The sequence below is a fragment of the Scomber japonicus genome, chromosome 24 (genome assembly GCF_027409825.1).
Source record: "Scomber japonicus isolate fScoJap1 chromosome 24, fScoJap1.pri, whole genome shotgun sequence".
NCBI lineage: Eukaryota > Metazoa > Chordata > Actinopteri > Scombriformes > Scombridae > Scomber > Scomber japonicus.
Window position 1 is genome coordinate 8332230 of NC_070601.1, and position 19413 is coordinate 8351642.

At 35.2% G+C, this 19413-nt stretch overlaps 1 protein-coding gene across 1 annotated transcript; it reads left to right on the plus strand.

Annotated features, from left to right (window-relative positions):
• The first annotated feature begins 1050 nt into the window (after positions 1-1050).
• On the plus strand, positions 1051-18242 carry LOC128354034 (OX-2 membrane glycoprotein-like). Its single transcript, XM_053314278.1, has 6 exons — positions 1051-1121; positions 2410-2657; positions 7239-7329; positions 7667-7975; positions 17996-18089; positions 18182-18242. Exons 1-6 carry the CDS (start codon positions 1067-1069, stop codon positions 18240-18242), a joined length of 858 nt encoding a protein of 285 aa, XP_053170253.1. The 5' UTR covers positions 1051-1066.
• Positions 18243-19413: the final 1171 nt, after the last annotated feature.

Here is a 19413-nt window from a genome sequence, read left to right on the forward strand (position 1 = left end):
ATGTATTTATGTAAAAACACATCTTTGTCAATCACTTATATGTATTTTTGCGATGTGATCTTTGCAATAATTTCCCTCACTTTTCCTCTGTATGTTTATTTATTTGTTTATTTATTCGTGTTCAGCTAATTAAAAATGGGATTTACACTTGTGTATAATACTGGTGTTGCAGATGTGATGAACAGAATCAGCTTTACTGTGAAAACTGTCCAAAAAAGACCAGATTACAAGTTTTCAAATGCAGCTTCACTGAGAAAGAGGAAAGTCAGATACATGATCTGACAGACATGCATTGTTAAAACCAATGAACAAAACTTAATCCTCCTCGAAATGTTGGTTGCTGCATGATTATTGTTTTTCTTCATTTCATTCATGTGTAGTGAAGTATTAAATGTCTTGTGATAGGCTGCAGCATGTCTCTATCTGGAAACCCAGCAAACATTCACATTCAAATTGTATTGCTTGTGTGAAAAAGCGTAATTCTTTTCTTTAAAATAGCATATTGGAAAGGACTAATGTTATGCATATGTGACGTACACATATAACAATAACATTTGACTAGGCCTATACATATTTAATATGTATGTTATGTCTTGTTTGTCTTTTCAGCCTCTCACATGATATGTAACACTTTGAAAAGATATCAAACTTAAGAAAATTAGATTGGCCTCTATCGTTTTGAATAATAATAATTTGCTTTGAGGGATTACTACTATAACCTACTTGTGAGTATGTGCAACAGCTGTATCAGGAAGACGTCTGTTGACGAAAGTGAAAGTAAATCTGTTCGGGATGTTCCACTATAATAAGAGGGGGTGGGAACTTTATATGCTGTTATTATTATTATTTTTTAGTTAAATCAACAGTTCATCAGCAGTTTATTCAATATTAAAATGATTCTCGTTATGATAATTATAGGGGGATTGATTTCACTATTTCATTATTTTTATATTGACACCTACCTACTGTAAAAGACCTGGATTGGTACAGTCCAAAGGTCCCACAGCCAGACCAATGTGCGCAGGTCACCTGTTGATTCAAATATTTTGGCGCACATGAAGCAGCAATGGCAAATCATGCAGTCTTATTTTTCCTTTTAGTGGTGGAGGTATTTCTAAAAGGTAAGAAGAACAAGTGCAATTATAATCTAAGTTGCAGTTGCTTTTAAAAGTCATTGGTTGTGAGTTAAACCTGAAACAATAACTCGTTTTTAAGATTGTGTCAGTGCCTGCTGGCTGCTGCATGCTTAGGCAGTAATATAATACATAATGGCGTTACGTTGTTAGGATAAAAAAGAAATGCATTTACATTACAAACATAATTGCATTACAGACGACATAATTTGCATTACAAACATTACATTTAGTAAAAAAGGGATTATTAACAGGATTACAATTTGAGAGCACTTGTGCTTGCTTGTAGCCCACAACACATTCAAACATTAATTAGCCTACTTTAAATGAATGAATTTAATGAATTTAATTTAAATGCATTCAAGTCCCAGTCAAATGGAAGTTGGAGCGTGTTTATCTTATGTGCTCATTTACCAGTGAACCGGAGTACTTGAATATATTGCTTTTTTTTTTTTAAGTTTTTAAAAAAGAGTGTTGCAAGTACAATGCCGTTTCAAGAGGTGTTCAATTCAAATCATCAGCGTTTTTAAAAATTGGCGGGTCTAGTTCAGTGCAATATAGGAGTTGCAAAAGACTGTTGCCTCTGTACACACACCTCCCTCACCTGTTAATACGTGAGGAGGGAAAACGGGTAGAGAGATTGTCCCGGAAATAATAAAAAAAGAGGTTTGCCCCAACGTCTCCTTGACCCATAAAACAGTGAAGTGTGACTTTATATGACCGGTGTGCGTAACTCCTCTCAACAGTCACATTTGATTGGATAGAGATAGCCAAAATGACCAATGAACACAGGATTGGATTAAAATTAAAATGTGTAAATTGTGTAGGAATGGATTGACTTTACTGTCCTTCAGTTTATTCTGTTCAAAAGATGTGACCTGTCAAACACATCTCCTGCATCAAGAGAGCATAAACAGGAAAAATCATTCCTATATATGCACTAATTCTTTTAAACCCTTATTGTGCAGCTTCACTTCTCTGACTGCCCTGAGCATTACACCTTTCTTCCTGCCAAAATTCCTGCCCTTTTTGAATAATAATAACAGAGATACAGAAGAGCTGGATATTTAAAATGCTCATGTATGTGACCTCTGACCTCACTTTTAACAACATTTCTTAATGGCGCTCTCTGGGCACAATTTACCCATGTGACAACCAACCACATTCTCCCCTAATTAGTAATTGTATTGGATTACATTTTAAAAAATAGCATTGTTAAGTTATAGTAGAACATCAGTCTCACATCTGTAACTATCATTTCTTTTCCTACATGCAGGTCTAACAGATGTGATTCAAACACAGCAGCATGTGATGGTAAAAGTAGGAGAAGATGCCCATGTCAGCTGTCAGCTCATGCAGACTAAAGATGTTCTTCAGGTCACCTGGCAGAAAGATTTACCTGAGGGGAAGAAGAATATTGGCAGCTTCAACAAATACTTTGGACAAACAGTGAATCCTGGTTTTAAGGGTAAACTGGAGTTTAAAGATGCTGGACTGAAGAACTGCTCCATAGTTATCAGGAAGGTGATGGAGCAGGATGAAGGCTGCTATTGCTGTTTGTTTAACACATATCCTGATGGTTCTCTGACAGGAAGAACCTGCCTCTATATCTATGGTGAGGACTAACTTTGATTAATCATTATTGTTATTTATCTATTTATATATTGTCATTTTATTTGCTCTTGGCTTGACCAGGCCTCACTTCTTAATTCCGTACCTCCTCATGTCCATGCATATGTTGTTGGTATGACAATATAGTATCCTTGAATTTTTGAATCCTTGAATCCTTGTTCATTATGTTCTCAATTTTTCATTTTGTACATAAAATGTCCCAGAGATTAAGTTTAATATCAGATATATTCACATAACATATATTCACATATAACAAACTGGGCACAGAGTTTCAAGTCAAAGCTAATGTCTAAGAAATTAATTAATGTGAAACAGTAATTCTTCAATCTCAATCTTCAATCTTTGCAGAGCTGCATGAACCCATTCTACAAATCAGAGAATCAAATTCTAGTGAAGAGACAGTTGTGTCCTGCTCGGCCACAGGTCATCCTGCTCCCACAGTAACTCTGAATGTCCCACAACAAGACCTCTACTTCTCTAACAGCAGCACAGTCAGTGTCACCAACACCAACGCTACAGTCACTGTCACCACTACAGCTGTGCTGTCCGGTGGTTTCCATGGAAATGGTGCACAGGTTGGATGTGTAGTACGACTGCTCACAGTCCCTGAAATTCAGGTGTTTAAGACGATTCCTGCAGTCAAACAATCATCTGATGATGGTGAGAAACATTTTAAAAATCACTGATTTATAAATTAATCATCACTTTATAAATCTGATGTTTGGTTTTAATTTTTCAGGTTTTGATGATGAATCTGGATCTGATAAGAGTAAGTTAACCTTAAAGTTGTCTCAAGTCAAAAATCACATTTAAACTGTAGCTACTTTATGAGTGTTTAGTGCTCCATATCACTTTTTTTTCCTTCTCTTTTTCTCATAGATTTCATTTTGATCGTTGCATTGGTCACACCAATGGTCATTGTTTGTGTTGCTGCTGTCATCATTGCCATCATTTTCCTGCTCAAACATAAACATAAAAAGAGGTAATTTCAGCTTTCAACTCAGTATCTGTCTTGTTGTGATATCAGAGTCTCGCGGTTAATGTGGTAATAATGTATTAACATTAAGAGGATACACAGAGCTTAAAGAATCTATACAGACAACATCTATAAATAATAATATATAAATGTTCTTAAATCCTTCAGACTGTCACACAGGGACGCTGAGAAGAGCAAGACGCCACGAAAACCAACCAAAGAGGCTTATGAGTACGATAATTTCATTCATTTGTATGAAATAACTACTTCATCAGAAAATGGTTTAATCTGTCTTCTCTCTGTTTATTTTGACAGTTAAGTTCCTTTCTGTCTCTATATCTCTAACTAATGTGTTATTTATACATGAAGCTGATTCTGATGCACTTTACTCTTTATGGCTCATTGTGTATTCATAGTCAGTCTGTTTATCTACATAACTGTTAACTGTCAGTGATTCAGTGATAGAAATATGTATGATGTATTATAATAATGCAAATGGAAATTGGCTGATTTCTTGTTTTTATCTGAAGGTCCAAAACACCTTTAATGGAGAAGGAGAACCCGGAGATCATACTACAGTCATCTGGGACAAATCCAAAAGGGGAGAAACCAAAACTTCAAGACATAGCTATTAATCTGTCTTTTGAAACACAAACCATGGACACTGAGAAGATCAAGATACCACAAACTCTCAATGACAAGTAAGACAATTTCATATTCATATTGAAATTTCCACTCAATAATGTTTATGTAATTGGCTCATGTCTTGTTTTAATTTTTAAGGTGTACAACACCTTTAATGAACAAGGAGAACCAGCAGATCAGGCAACGGTCAACTGTCAAGAAAACTGCAAAACAGAAGAAACCAAAAGCATCACCTTCAGCATCTAAACGTCTTATGCTTTAATTTGAAGTCAGTCAGACCTGAACAAAGCTGCATGAAAACATGTGTTGGTAAAATGTTCAGATATTGTCAGGTATCTGTAATGTAACATACACAGAGTACTTGGCATTTCTTGTAAATATTGTTATGGTATTGTGTGTCTGATTATAGCTACAGTTATCATCAATCAGTGTAACTTCTTCTTAACTTGATTTTAGATAAGTTTGTGTGTCACAGCTTCTGCCTCAGTCCTGATCATTGATCTCTTTCTGTCTCTGTCTCTGTCTCAGCCTCCTTTTTACTTCTTCAGACCTCTTACATTGACCCTTCAATTCTCTGCCATTCATCATCTGACCACCAGGTGGCCTCAAACTTCTTCACTGGTCTGCTCACTTGTTATCACCTGTTAATATGTAACTACCTTCTTAAATCATTTTTAAAAATGTAATTTAGAGCAGTTAAGTATAAATCTATAATAGAAATTGTATTAAAATATTCACATAAACCTGAAGTACACAACCAGTTGGAGCCTAATTTAACTTTCCCTCTATGCAGGTTTAACAGCTGTGATACAAACACATCAGGCACATTGTTCTGTGTGACTTTAAATACTACCACATATTGTGTAACTTTTTATTGTTATACACCAATTTATTACTGCATCCATCCATATTTTTGTAAAATGTAAATAGATTCTGTGGAAGTGTTGAGCCATGAAGTTGAATCCAGGATAGGCTTTATCAGTGTTTCTCATCTGTCACATTAGGTAGGCTATCAGTATTACTGTAGACTAAAATGTATTCATTTGTAGTGGTAACCTGCAACAGAAACATTTGCATCACCAACATTGTGTTAATCATGTTAAAAAGTGTAATACATTTCTTCAAAATAGCATAAATGAAGTGATGTGCATATTTCACATGTAGGCCTATAAAGATAGTACATGATATAAAAAAAAGGAAGAAAGTTGAATTGGCCTCTGTTCTGAATAATAATTCTTTACTTCTAGGGATTACTATAATAAACTCCTACCTGTGAATATTTTAGGGCTTAAATGTGCAATTTCTACATTTGAAAGCTGTATATACACTCTAAATACTTCTTACTTTTAGCCTTAAATTTGATGACTTGAGCTTAAAACATTAAAGTGTAGCCGATATTTAGTTTTAGTTTTTGACCCATATTCATTGATTAATGTTTTTCTCTGAAAGCTTCCTTAAGGATTCATCTCGTTTATTATCTGGGACTATTAATGAATGATTTGTTCAGAAATTTGGTAGAGACTAATAATGAAGAGAAACTGAAGAGTCTGAATATGAACAGTATGTGAGGAGGGTTAAATACAGAACATGGGCTCAAATTTAAACGTCAGCACTAGAAACCGAAAGTAATTCAATGATTTGTCAGAGGAGCAGGTTGTTCCAATATAATAGTAGAGGGGGGGGGATCAGTTTATATGCTGGCAATATAACTTCTTTTTTCTCTAAAGCAAAACAGCAGCAGTTGAATCGACAGGTTATTATATATATATTTAAGAGAACCCCGCTGTGTTGTTTATGGACAGATTTATTGGAAGGATTATTACTTTACTTTTATTATTTTGATATCAATACCTACCTGCTGTACAGCTAGATTAGTACAGTCTTGGTCACATGTCTACGAAGAAACGGCTCGGCGGTCTTTTCGATTGAAATTTTGGCGCACATGGAGCGAAAATGGGGATGTGTGCAGTCTTATATTGCTTCTTTATGGTGGATGTATCTCTACAAGGTAAGAAAAGTAAATCCATCCATCCACTAAAGGAAGTACTCACCGTCTGTATTTCTGTATCTCTTGAAACGTTCATCCAAGTGACGCCAGACTTGCCAGATGCATTCCCGGTGGAAACGGGATGCAGTGTTAGTGTTGAATTTGGTGCAATTTGGATACGTGTAATGTTAAACTTTGAATGAAGCAGTGATCAATAAGCCGCTCATCTCTGTGCAGGAGCAGGATGGCATGGTTGAGAGTAGATCACCTGCATGCGTCTGGAATCACTCAGCCTGATAGTGACAATTACAGTAGGCGCGTAAAACCAGTCTATGCGTAAAACGGAGCAAATACCGGTACTTCCACTAGTTGTTATAGAGTAGCCTACTTAAAGGCTATCGTCCATATAGAATAGATTGTTGGTTTCTTTCATGTTGTTATTATACTCATTCACACATCAGCTGTATAAATTACGCTGTTGTACAGCCAGAGTCCAAACAATCACCCGTTCCTATTACACATGTTTTGAATGATAACTGCATTATAAATCACAATGTTAACTGTAGTAAAAACATCAGCCTCAAATCTATGGCTGTTATTTATTTTCCTACATGCAGGTCTAACAGATGTGATTCAAACACAGCAGACTGTGATGGTAAAAGTAGGAGAAGATGTTCATCTCAGCTGTCAGCTCATGCAGACTAAAGATGTTCTTCAGGTCACCTGGCAGAAAGATTTACCTGAGGGGAAGAAGAATCTTGGCAGCTTCAACAAATACTTTGGACAAACAGTGAATGATGGTTTTCAGGGTAAACTGGAGTTTAAAGATGCTGCACTGAAGAACTGCTCCATAGTTATCAGGAAGGTGATGGAGCAGGATGAAGGCTGCTATCTCTGTTTGTTTAACTCGTATCCTGATGGTTCTCTGACAGGAAGAACCTGCCTCCATCTCTATGGTGAGGACTGACTTTGATTAATCATTATTGTTGTTTATATATTTATATATTGTAATTTTATTTGCTCTTGGCTTGACCAGGCCTCACTTCTTAATTCCGTACCTCCTCGTGTTCATGCATGTTGTTGGTATGACAATATAGTATCCTTGAATATTTGAATCCTTGAATCCTTGTTCATTATGTTCTCAATTTTTCACTTTGTACATAAAATGTTATTTTTAGTTTAATATCAGATATATTCACATTAACAAACTGGGCACAGAGTTTCATGTCAAAGCTGATGTCTAAGAAATGAATTCATGTGAAACATTATTTCATTAATGTTGTGTCTTTGCAGAGCTGCATGAACCCATTCTACAAATCAGAGAATCAAACTCTCGTGAAGAGACAGTTGTGTCCTGCTCGGCCACAGGTCGTCCTGCTCCCACAGTAACTCTGAATGTCCCACAACAAGACCTCTACTTCTCTAACAGCAGCACAGTCAGTGTCACCAACACCAACGCTACAGTCACTGTCACCACTACAGCTGTGCGGTCTGGATTCCGTGGAAACAGCACACAAGTTGGATGTGCAGCACGACTCCTCTCAGTCCCTGAAATTCAGGTGTTCAAGACGATTCCTGCAGTCAGACTATCATCTGAAGATGGTGAAAAACACTTAGAAAACAATGAATCTGAATCTGAATCTGAATCTGAATCTGATAAGAGTAAGTTAACCTCAAAGTTGTGTCAAGTCAAAATTGAACTGTTGTTGCTTTATGAATGTTTAGTGTTTGTCCTCTTTTTCTCATAGATCACACTTTCATCCGTACACGGATCTCAGCAGTGGTCATTGTTTGTTTTACTGTAGTCATCACGGTCATCATTTTCCTGCTCAAACATAAACATCAGAACAGGTAATTTCAGCTTTCAACTCAGTATCTGTCTTGTTGTGATATCAGAGTCTCACAGTTAATATGGTAATAATGTATTAACATTAAGAGGATACACAGAGCTTAAAGAATCTATACAGACAACATCTATAAATAATAATATACAAATGTTCTTAAATCCTTCAGACTGTCACACAGGGATGCTGAGGAGATCAAGAGCACACAAGAACCAATCAAAGACAAGTAAGCCAATTTCATAATTATTCACTAGTACATATTTATTATTAATTGCTTCATCAGAAAATGATTTAATCTGTCTTCTCTCTGTTTATTTTGACAGTTAAGTTCCTTTCTGTCTCTATATCTCTCTAACTAGTGTGTTATTTATACATGAAGCTGATTCTGATGCACTTTACTCTTCATGGTTCATTGTGTATTCATAGTCAGTCTGTTTATCTACATAACTGTTAACTGTCAGAGTGATTCAGTGATAGAGATATGTATGATGTATCATAATAATGTGGGTGGAAAGTGACTGATTTCTTGTTTGCATCTGAAGGCCCAAAACACCTTAAATGGAGAAGGAGAACCAGCTGATCAGACTACGGTCACCTCTGCAAGAAACCCAAAAAGGAGACAATCCAGAATTTCAAGCCATATTTCTTAATCTGAGTTTTGATGAATAAACCGTGGGACACTGAGAATATCAAGACGAAACTGAATCTCAAAACTCGTAAGATGATTTCATATTTGTACTCATAATTTCCTATCAATAATATGAGTCCTGTGGCCTCAGTCAGTCAGAGATAATGGGGTAATGTCTAATACTTGTACAGTATCATAAGGCAGGCTCCATTAATCTTTGCTCTCTCTATTTAACCATTTGTAGAATATATTAGGTAAGAAACATATATAGCATATATGTAGCAGGAGAAAATCATAAATTGTCAATGTACACTGATGATATATTTACTTATTTATCTGAGCCTGAACAGTCATTTGAAGGGCTAATGAATATAATTGAAGAATATGGAGATATTTATTGGTACACACTAATAATAATAATAATGCATTTTATTTAAAGGCGCCTTTCAAAGCACTCAAGGTCACCGTACAAGGCACATATAACACAACAACAGTACCTCAAACAATATAAATCAGGTGACATTTAGTGCAAAGATAAAGAATAAAGAAGAATAAATATGAACGTGACTAATGTAAATAAATCAGAAGTTATGATGATGGGCTGTACAATTAGAGATTACATCAAACATGAATATGCATTTCATTGGGATGTAGAAAGGATAAAATATCTTGGGATAAATAGAACAACGAGTCTGAATAATTTGCACTCAAAAAACTTTGAAGAATTAATAAGTCAAATTAAACAAGACTTAAATCGATAGACTACTGTATCATTCCCTTTTCACTTTGGAGAAGAGTTACAATTATACAGATGAATGTACTACCATATTTGTATTCCTTTTTAAAGCACTGACCATATATATTCCTCCTCACATATTTAAGCAATGGGATTCCATTATAATGAAATTCATATGATGTGGCAGAAAACCAAGAATCAAAATGAAGAATCTTAAAATACCAAAAGTAATGGGTGGGCTTAATCTACCAGACCCGCAAATTTATTATCAAGCAGCACAATTAAGAAATATGAAAGTATGGATGATAGATAGCTCACATACAAAATGGAGGCAGATGGAATTAAATTGGGAAGATATACCATTAACTGTATTGTGTGTATTAGGTGTTGTTTTTTATTAGGTGATGCCTGTAACACAATTTTGTAAAATGCAAATAAAAAATAAAACAATGTGAGTGAAAGTTGGCTCATGTCTTATTTTATTTTAAGGTGTAGAACACATTTAGTGAAGGGGACCCAGCAGATCAGGAATCAGACATCTGAGAAGAAGACTACAAAACAGGAGAAACCAAAACCATCATCTTCAGCCTCGTCAGCAGCCTCCATTACATATCTGTGTCCCCAGTGGTTGATAACCACTTTATAGGGATCATTGCAAAATAAGTGCATTTAAGTATATATTTTGCATATATAAGATGTTCTGGCATTCTCATTACAAAGATTATTGACCAATATATTAATATCAGAATTTGTGTACTCATTAATATCGGCATAGGCCCCAAATCTCCAGTATCAGTTGTTAAATATTTCTGAACATGAATACTTTCTCATAATGTCATGTGCCCATCATTTCATGTCTTTTCTTTTGACTGGTAAGTTAAGGTCCTTTCTTTACTTCTGAAGACATTCATGGTAAATTATAGTTAACATTAATGACAATAGGAAGTGATCACTGTTAAATTGTCTGCTTGTTGTCATTGTACCTTGAAATGCCTCCATTTCCAGAACTAAAACTCTTCATTATAAATGTATCTGTTGATTATTTTCTCAATGTAACATCTGTACATGAAATGTAGCAAAACCCAAAGAAGTTTAGTTTGATAAATGAGTTTTTGGCATTTCTGCTGAAGTCAAACAATACGTCAATTGATCAGTGCAGCTGTAAGGACCTTTCTGCATTAAACTGAAACAGCCTGAAAGTGACAAATGCTGCATCAACAGGTGATTCTTTCTAGGCCATAAAAACTAACAAACTGGACACAGAGCTTCATGTCAAATCTGTTAGAGATTTTAATTATGCAGCCCATAGATCAATGGAGATAGTAGACAGGAGTCCAGGATGTCTTGTATTGAAAAGGTTTATTTACTTGATCAAGGAGAAGTGAAAGAATGATCATTACATGTTTATGCCCTGATGCTTCCTTCAATTCTGACGCTTCTCTCCTCCGGGGATAGATTTTAAACCACACAGATAATGCCCAAGGTTGAGCCATGCCCAAATATGGGCAGATCCAACACATCTACAATATACAGAATTTTAGTCTACTCGTCTATAGACAAAACATTGCTTAGACCTCACTCAGGACCTTTGCCCTACATCCAACACTATATCAAACCTCTGACTCCAACTGTTTTTGACCGCTGGATAATGGATGAATATTACCTTACACTGCTGAACCAGGCGTGTGTACAATGCGCACAGTCCCTGGCTACAGTTCTTCACAGGCACTCAGAGGAGAAAATGATCATGTTGAGACATATTGGTAAAAATCAGACATGAATCTACATGAAACATTTTTATCCAGTTTTGTTGTACTTGTGCAATGACATTAGAGATTCTGTTCTATTCTATCTTGTGATTTTTTTTGGAGAGCTGTCTGTATATCTTTGCCAACTAAAGTCATTTTTATAGACTGATGTTGTTGTTGAAATGTGCTGGGGGGAAAAGAAAAGACCTCCAGTTTAACCGTTCTGTGGTTTTTCTGTTAGGACTGCCTTCCTGCCACCGCCCATCAATTTTAACTGAACTAACATGTTAAATGATCTTCAGCAAATACAAAAATGAAAGAAACTTGATCTTACCTTTTTCGGCCTGACTGTATTGTTTCTTTACACCGTGGGACTCAGAGACATAATATGTTGTTTTATATTATATTTCAGAAACAAATCAGTGTATGTTAGTGTTTCATATATAGACCTATATTTATTCAAGTGTTAACTTTTTTTTTTTTTTTTTACATTGTAACCAACAGAAATCATATAGTTGAGTTGAAACATGTGACAATGTTGCTTCAAGCTGCAGTTACAACAATCTTTTTTGTTTTGGGATTCTTTTCAAAAGGTAAGAGAGAGATGTTACAGTCATCTGTGTGTGGACCTTTATAAAAGTCCTTTTTTCTGCTTAAATTTAAAGGACCATAAACTAGGATTCCTGTAATTAACCGTCACACAAAGGGACTGTTTTGAGAACACACGTATTGAAACCTGCTGATTTATTTTATTGGTTTTTCACGTTCAAAGTGTAAAACAGGTGAATGCTTCTTGCTTTTGATTTTTTACTTACAGTAAACTAAGGCAAACAAGCTACATGGATACTGTATTAGAAATGTAATTGCAATATATAAATCTGTTTAAAAACAGTGTTCTCTTCCTGTTTTCAACATCTGCTGTAACCGCAACCAACTAGTGACACATTTATAAATTAACATGAAGCTTTAAGTGGCACACACCCTTTTCACTTTTAACATCACTGTTCAGTTTCTGTAATAAAGTTTAGTGCTTTACTTTCAGCCTATCCTACTCTGAAGAGCAAAACTATATTTGCTCAAATAAGAAGATAAGCAAGCAATTTATAACAGAATATATATTCACATGTTCACATGCTCACATCAACCTAACTACATATGTCTTTTCCTCCATGCAGGTCTAACAGATGTGATTCAAACACAGCAGACTGTGATGGTAAAAGTAGGAGAAGATGTTCATCTCAGCTGTCAGCTCATGCTGACTAAAGATGTTCTTCAGGTCACCTGGCAGAAAGATTTACCTGAGGGGAAGAAGAATATTGGCAGCTACCACAAAAATTTGGGACAAACAGTGAATCCTGGTTTTAAGGGGAAAGTGGAGTTTAAAGATGCTGGACTGAAGAACTGCTCCATAGTTATCAGGAAGGTGATGGAGCAGGATGAAGGCTGCTATCTCTGTTTGTTTAACACATATCCTGATGGTTCTCTGACAGGAAGAACCTGCCTCTATATCTATGGTGAGGACTAACTTTGATTAATCATTATTGTTATTTATCTATTTATATATTGTCATTTTATTTGCTCTTGGCTTGACCAGGCCTCACTTCTCAATTCCGTACCTCCTCATGTCCATACATATGTTGTTGGTATGACCATAAAGTATCCTTGAATTTTTGAATCCTTGAATCCTTTTTCATTATGTTCTCAATTTTTCACTTTGTACATGAAATGTCATTTTTAGTTTAATATCAGATATATTCACATTAACAAACTGGGCACAGAGTTTCATGTCAAAGCTGATGTCTAAGAAATGAATTCATGTGAAACCGTATTTCTTTAATGTTGTGTCTTTGCAGAGCTGCATGAACCCATTCTACAAATCAGAGAATCAAACTCTAGTGAAGAGACAGTTGTGTCCTGCTCGGCCACAGGTCGTCCTGCTCCCACAGTAACTCTGAATGTCCCACAACAAGACCTCTACTTCTCTAACAGCAGCACAGTCAGTGTCACCAACACCAACGCTACAGTCACTGTCACCACTACAGCTGTGCTGTCTGGTTTCCATGGAAATGACACACAGGTTGGATGTGCAGTACGACTGCTCTCAGTCCCTGAAATTCAGGTGTTTAAAATGATTCCTGCAGTCAATCAATCATCTGATGATGGTGAGAAACACTTCAAAAACAATGAATCTGAATCTGATAAGAGTAAGTTAACTTCAAAGTCGTGTCAAGTCAAAATTGAACTGTTGTTGCTTTATGAATGTTTAGTGTTTGTCCTCTTTTTCTCATAGATCACACTTTGGTCCGTACACGGTTTCCAGCAGCGGTCCCTGTTTGTTTTACTGTAGTCATCACGGTCATCATTTTCCTGCTCAAACATAAGAACAGGTAATTTCAGCTTTCAACTCAGTATCTGTCTTGTTGTGATATCAGAGTCTCACAGTTAATATGGTAATAATGTATTAACATTAAGAGAATACACAGAGCTTAAAGAATCTATACAGACAAAATCTATAAATAAATAATCTATAAATGTTCTTAAATCCTTCAGACTGTCACACAAGGACGCTGAAGAGATCAAGAGCACACAAGAAACAATCAAAGACAAGTAAGCCAATTTCATAATTATTCACTAGTACATATTTATTATTAATTGGTTCTTCAGGAAATGATTGAATCTGTCTTCTCTTTGTTCCTTTCTGTCTCTATATCTCTCTAACTAATGTGTTATTTATACATGAAGCTGATGCACTTTACTCTTCATGGCTCATTGTGATAGTCAACCTGTTTATTAACATAACTGTTAACTGTTAGAGTGATTCAGTGATAGAGATATGTATGATTATAATAATGTAGGTGGAAACTGACTTTTGTCTTATTTTTATATGAAGGTCCAAAACACCTTTAATGGAGAACAAGCAGATAAGGAAACAGACAACTCCAGATGAGACTTTAAGAGAGGAGAAACCAGAACTATTATTTCAAGGCGTAGTTATGAATCTATTTGGTGACAAACAAACCACAATGTTGTAGTTTCAGTCCAGTTTTCAGTCCAATCAGTCATTTTAATGCCAGTCAGATTTCAACACAGCTGCATCAAAGCATGTGTTGGTAAAATATTCAGACATTGTAAAAGAATCAAAAGGTTTCCTGTACAAGATCAATCTCTCATCTTATATCTGCAGATCAAAATAATTCATGTACACAGAGGTTTTGATATTTTTGGACTTTTTCTTTTTACTGTATTTTCTTTTTGCATTTTAAACTTTTCTTAAGATAAAAAAAAAATCTCTTTTTTTGTTGCTGTTTTTTTGGGTTTTGTCAATATTGTCAATATAAAAATATATATTAGTGTTTTTCAAATATTATTTAGATGATATTTGTTGTATGTTTGATCCCCTTTCTCAAGTCCACTTTTTTTTTGGCTATGTGTTCACAATGAGTTTAGTTTTTTCAATGTATATATTTTGCATATATAAGATTATTGATCAATATATTAACATCAGAATTTGTGTACTCGACATAGGCCCCAAATCTCCAGTATCAGTTGTTTGTATATTAAATATTTCTGAACATGAATACTTTCTCATAATGTCATGTGCCCATTTCTCCTTCCTCTGTGATTTTGCTACTGCTACAGTTTATTCATTTACTATAATTGTCCAGTGGTAACCCTCAACAGAACCATTTACATCACCAACATTGTTTTAATGATGGGTAAAGTGTCATTAATTTCTTCAAATTAGCAGATAGTGACTGTGTATATTTCTCATATAGGAGTATAAAGATAGAACCAGATATAAAACAGGAAGAAAGTTGAATTGGCCTCTATCAAATGTGTGCACATTTTAATATTTGCTGAAAGTGCTGATGACCCATCAAGAAACTGACAGTTATTCAGTGTCCATATCACTTATTCACAGAAGCGAAGTGGAGGGGGGATCAGTTTATGTGCTGGTCATGTAGTCAAATTAGCAACTGGATAAATCAACAGATTATTATTATTATTATTATTATTATTATTATTATTATTATTATTATTATTATTACTATACATTAAAGTAAAGCCTGCTATGTTGTTTATTGGCAGATTTATTCAAGGGATTCATTACTTTTTTCCCCCTTTTTTTAAAAATATTGACACCTACCATATACAGCTAGATTAGTTCAGTCCGAGCCTCACTCAGCCTGACCAATCTGCACAATGCACTTGCAAAGTTTAGTTGCAAATGGCAAACCATGCTGTCTTATATTACTTTTTGTGGTGGTGAAATTTTCAAAAGGTAAAAAAAAAATCCAAGATTACAATTTGAGATACAGTTGGTTTTGAAATCATTGTGAGTAGGTTAAACCCTTTTCAGATTTTTTTCAATGACTGCTTCATTACCTTATAAATCACAACATTAAGCCATAGTAAAAACATCAGTCTCATATCTATAACTGTCATTTCTTTTCCTCCATGCAGGTCTAACAGCTGTGATTCAAACACAGCAGACTGTGATGGTAAAAGGAGGGGAAGATGTTGAAATAGAAATGTTAAATGAACTTCCGCAAATGCAAAAACGAAAGAAATTTGATATTAACTTTTTCTTTCTGCCGTGGCGCGACTGAGACGTAATATATCCTACAGTTTTATATTATATTTTTTTACATTGATACTGACAAGGATCATATATTGGAGTTGAAATTTGCGACAATGATGAACCAAGCTGCAGTCACAACAGTCGTTTTAATTTTTGGATTCTTTCCAAAAGGTAAGAGAGAAATGTGAAAAAAAAATCTTTTTCTGTTTAAACTGAACGCACCGTCGTAGTCTACTTCCTGTCTGTTTTGAACGGTCTCAAGTTTCAATATTAAATCCTACTGATTTATTCTTTTTTCTATTTTTCTTGCTGGTGACACTTTTTATTTACAGCAAAATAAGACAAAACTCAACATGGCTAATTTATTAGAAATTGAATTACAAAAGCCTATACAAGTCTGTCTCAAAAACAGTTCCGAGTTCTCTTTGTGTTTTCATCTGTCACAACAACCAAGCTCCATGTTATAAGTTAACATGGAGCTTAAAATGACTCGCACTCTCTTTCATTTTTAACATCACTGTTCAGTCTCTGTAATAAAGTTTAGTGTTTTACCTGCAGCATGTCCTAGTTTGAAGAGCAAAACTGTATTTGCTGAATGAAGTGATATTTTATTAGTTTTCCCCATGACATTATCAATGATTTTGAGCAGTTAAGTAGCAATTTATAACCGAATTTATGTTGATGTTCACATAAACTGAAAGTACACACACAGTTTTAACCTCATATTTCTTTTCCTTCATGCAGGTCTAACAGATGTGATTCAAACACAGCAGACTGTGATGGTAAAAGTAGGAGAAGATGTTCATCTCAGCTGTCAGCTCATGCAGACTAAAGATGTTCTTCAGGTCACCTGGCAGAAAGATTTACCTGAGGGGAAGAAGAATATCGCCACATACAGTGAACACTTTGGACAAACAGTGAATGATGGTTTTAAGGGTAAACTGGAGTTTAAAGATGCTGGACTGAAGAACTGCTCCATAGTTATCAGGAAGGTGTCGGAGCAGGATGAAGGCTGCTATCTCTGTGTGTTTAATACGTTTCCTGATGGTTCTCTGACAGGAAGAACCTGCCTCCAGCTCTATGGTGAGGACAAGGCCTGAAACTTATTTTCATTATTGATGACATTTCTGCTTAAATGGATAGTTTAATTGACTAATCTGTGCAAGTGTAAGGACCTTTCTGCATTGTTAAAGACATTTCCATAATCATCAAAGTGGATTCTGTATTTCCAGTATTAAACACATTCCTGCAGGAAAATCACTCACAACTTGAATCTCTTTCATAATGTATCTCCACTCTCACATGCAAATAGATGGCAGATTGAAATTATATTTATTTGTCTGCTTGTCATGAAATAATTTTTTTTAACTTGTCATGTGACAATAACTGTTTTCACACCGCAAATGTGAAGTGCAATAAGCAACAACAAGCTGCAACAATTAATCAAAAGACAGAAAAACAGCATTAATGTGACAGATGCTGCATCACCAACAGCAGGTGATTCTTTCTAGGCCATAAAAACTAACATACTGGACACAATGTTTCATGTCAAGGCTGATGTCTAAGAAATTAATTCATGTGAAACTGCATTTCTTTAATATTGTATCTTTGCAGAGCTGCATGAACCCATTCTACAAATCAGAGAATCAAACTCTGGTGAAGAGACAGTTGTGTCCTGCTCGGCCACAGGTCATCCTGCTCCCACAGTAACTCTGAATGTCCCACAACAAGACCTCTACTTCTCTAACAGCAGCACAGTCAGTGTCACCAACACCAATGCTACAGTCACTGTCACCACTACAGCTGTGCTGTCTGGTTATCGTGGAAACGACACACAGGTTGGATGTGCAGCACGACTGCTCTCAGTCCCTGAAATTCAGGTGTTTAAGACGATTCCTGCAGTCAATCAATCATCTGATGATGGTGAGAAACACTTCAAAAACTACTGATTTATGCTGAGTTGTGGATTAATAATTACTTTATGAGTCTGATGATTTAGTTTCTCTTTGACAGCTAGTTCCCTTTGGTTTTAGTTGCATAATGAAAGTTTCTCCATGTGACAAATGTTCCTGTTTTTCTCATAGATCACACTTTAATCATCATGGTGGTTGTTGCAGTGGTCTGTGTTTGTGTTGCTGCAGTCATCATTATCCTGCTGAAACAGAAATATTACCACAGGTAAGTCTTTCAGTCAGTATCTATTGTAATACCTGTGTCTGAATTAATATTGAAATAGTTTCTTGTTTGTTAACTTTGCTTTAATCCTTCAGTCGCTCACACAGGGACTCTGAGATGGATGAGATGCTCCAAGCAACAAATAGACACTTCTGAGTAATATGCTTTTATACTATCATTATATTGCTATTTTTTTTTTTTTAAGTTCCATTCTGTTGTTAAATACGTTTTAATCATGTAGCCCAAAGTTGAAAATTTGTCTCAGAGCTTTAAAATCTGAACAAAACATGAAGTCTTTATTTGGATCATTGACTCCATGTTCTATTATTAAAGAAACATGGCATATGAAGTGATATAATAATGCACACATGCATTCATTTGCTTTTTTCAGACCTATTCTGACTGGAGATGAGTGAAGATTTGAAGGTTCAAGTAAGGAGACGATGGAATTTATGACATTAACAGATTAAAGTATGAAAGGGTCTGTTATTGTATGTTTTGTTATTACCCAGGGATCATCTGAGCTTTTTTGTAATGTATCTGTATTTGTTTTAATTCTGTGCATGTGGTGGATCACATAATGCTTTCTGCATTATTAAAGACATTAACATAATTATCAAATTGGATTCTGTATTTCTAGTATTGAACACATGCATGCTGGAGAATCACAACTTTAACATGTTTCATGCTGTATCTCTACTCTCGCATAAAATAGATGGTAGATTGAAGTTCTGTTTGCCAGCTTTCTATTAAATTGAATTTTGTTTTGGGGTTTGATTACTTTCTTTTTTAAGTTATTTTCTTTTTTTACATGTGACATGTACCAAATCATTTGTAACATCTATAATATCATTCAGACCAACTTTTTTCCTTCAAAGTAGTATATAGGAAGTGACTACATATTTCACACGTAGGCCTATAAAGATAGTTCAAGATATAAAAAGGAAGAAAATTGAATTTGCTTCTATTGTTCTGAGTAATACTTCTTTACCTTCAGGGATTACTTCTATAAACTCATGTGGTTATTTTAGGGCTTAAATCTGCAACAAAAATATTAAATGCAGGAAATGTTAGTAAATATAAAGTACAGACAGCCCTTCAAAGAAGCCGACGGTTAATGTTAATATTTCACTAACCTGACAGGAGCGGATTGTTCTACTATGATAGTCGAGGGAGGATCAGTTTATGTGCTGGTAATGTAGAGTTTTGGTCATGTAGAAAAAAGCAGCAGCAGCTGGATCATTCTACAGTTTGACAAAGTGAATACCATTATGTTGTTTATAGAAGGATTTGTATAAGAGATGACTTATTTACTTTATTGTTGTTA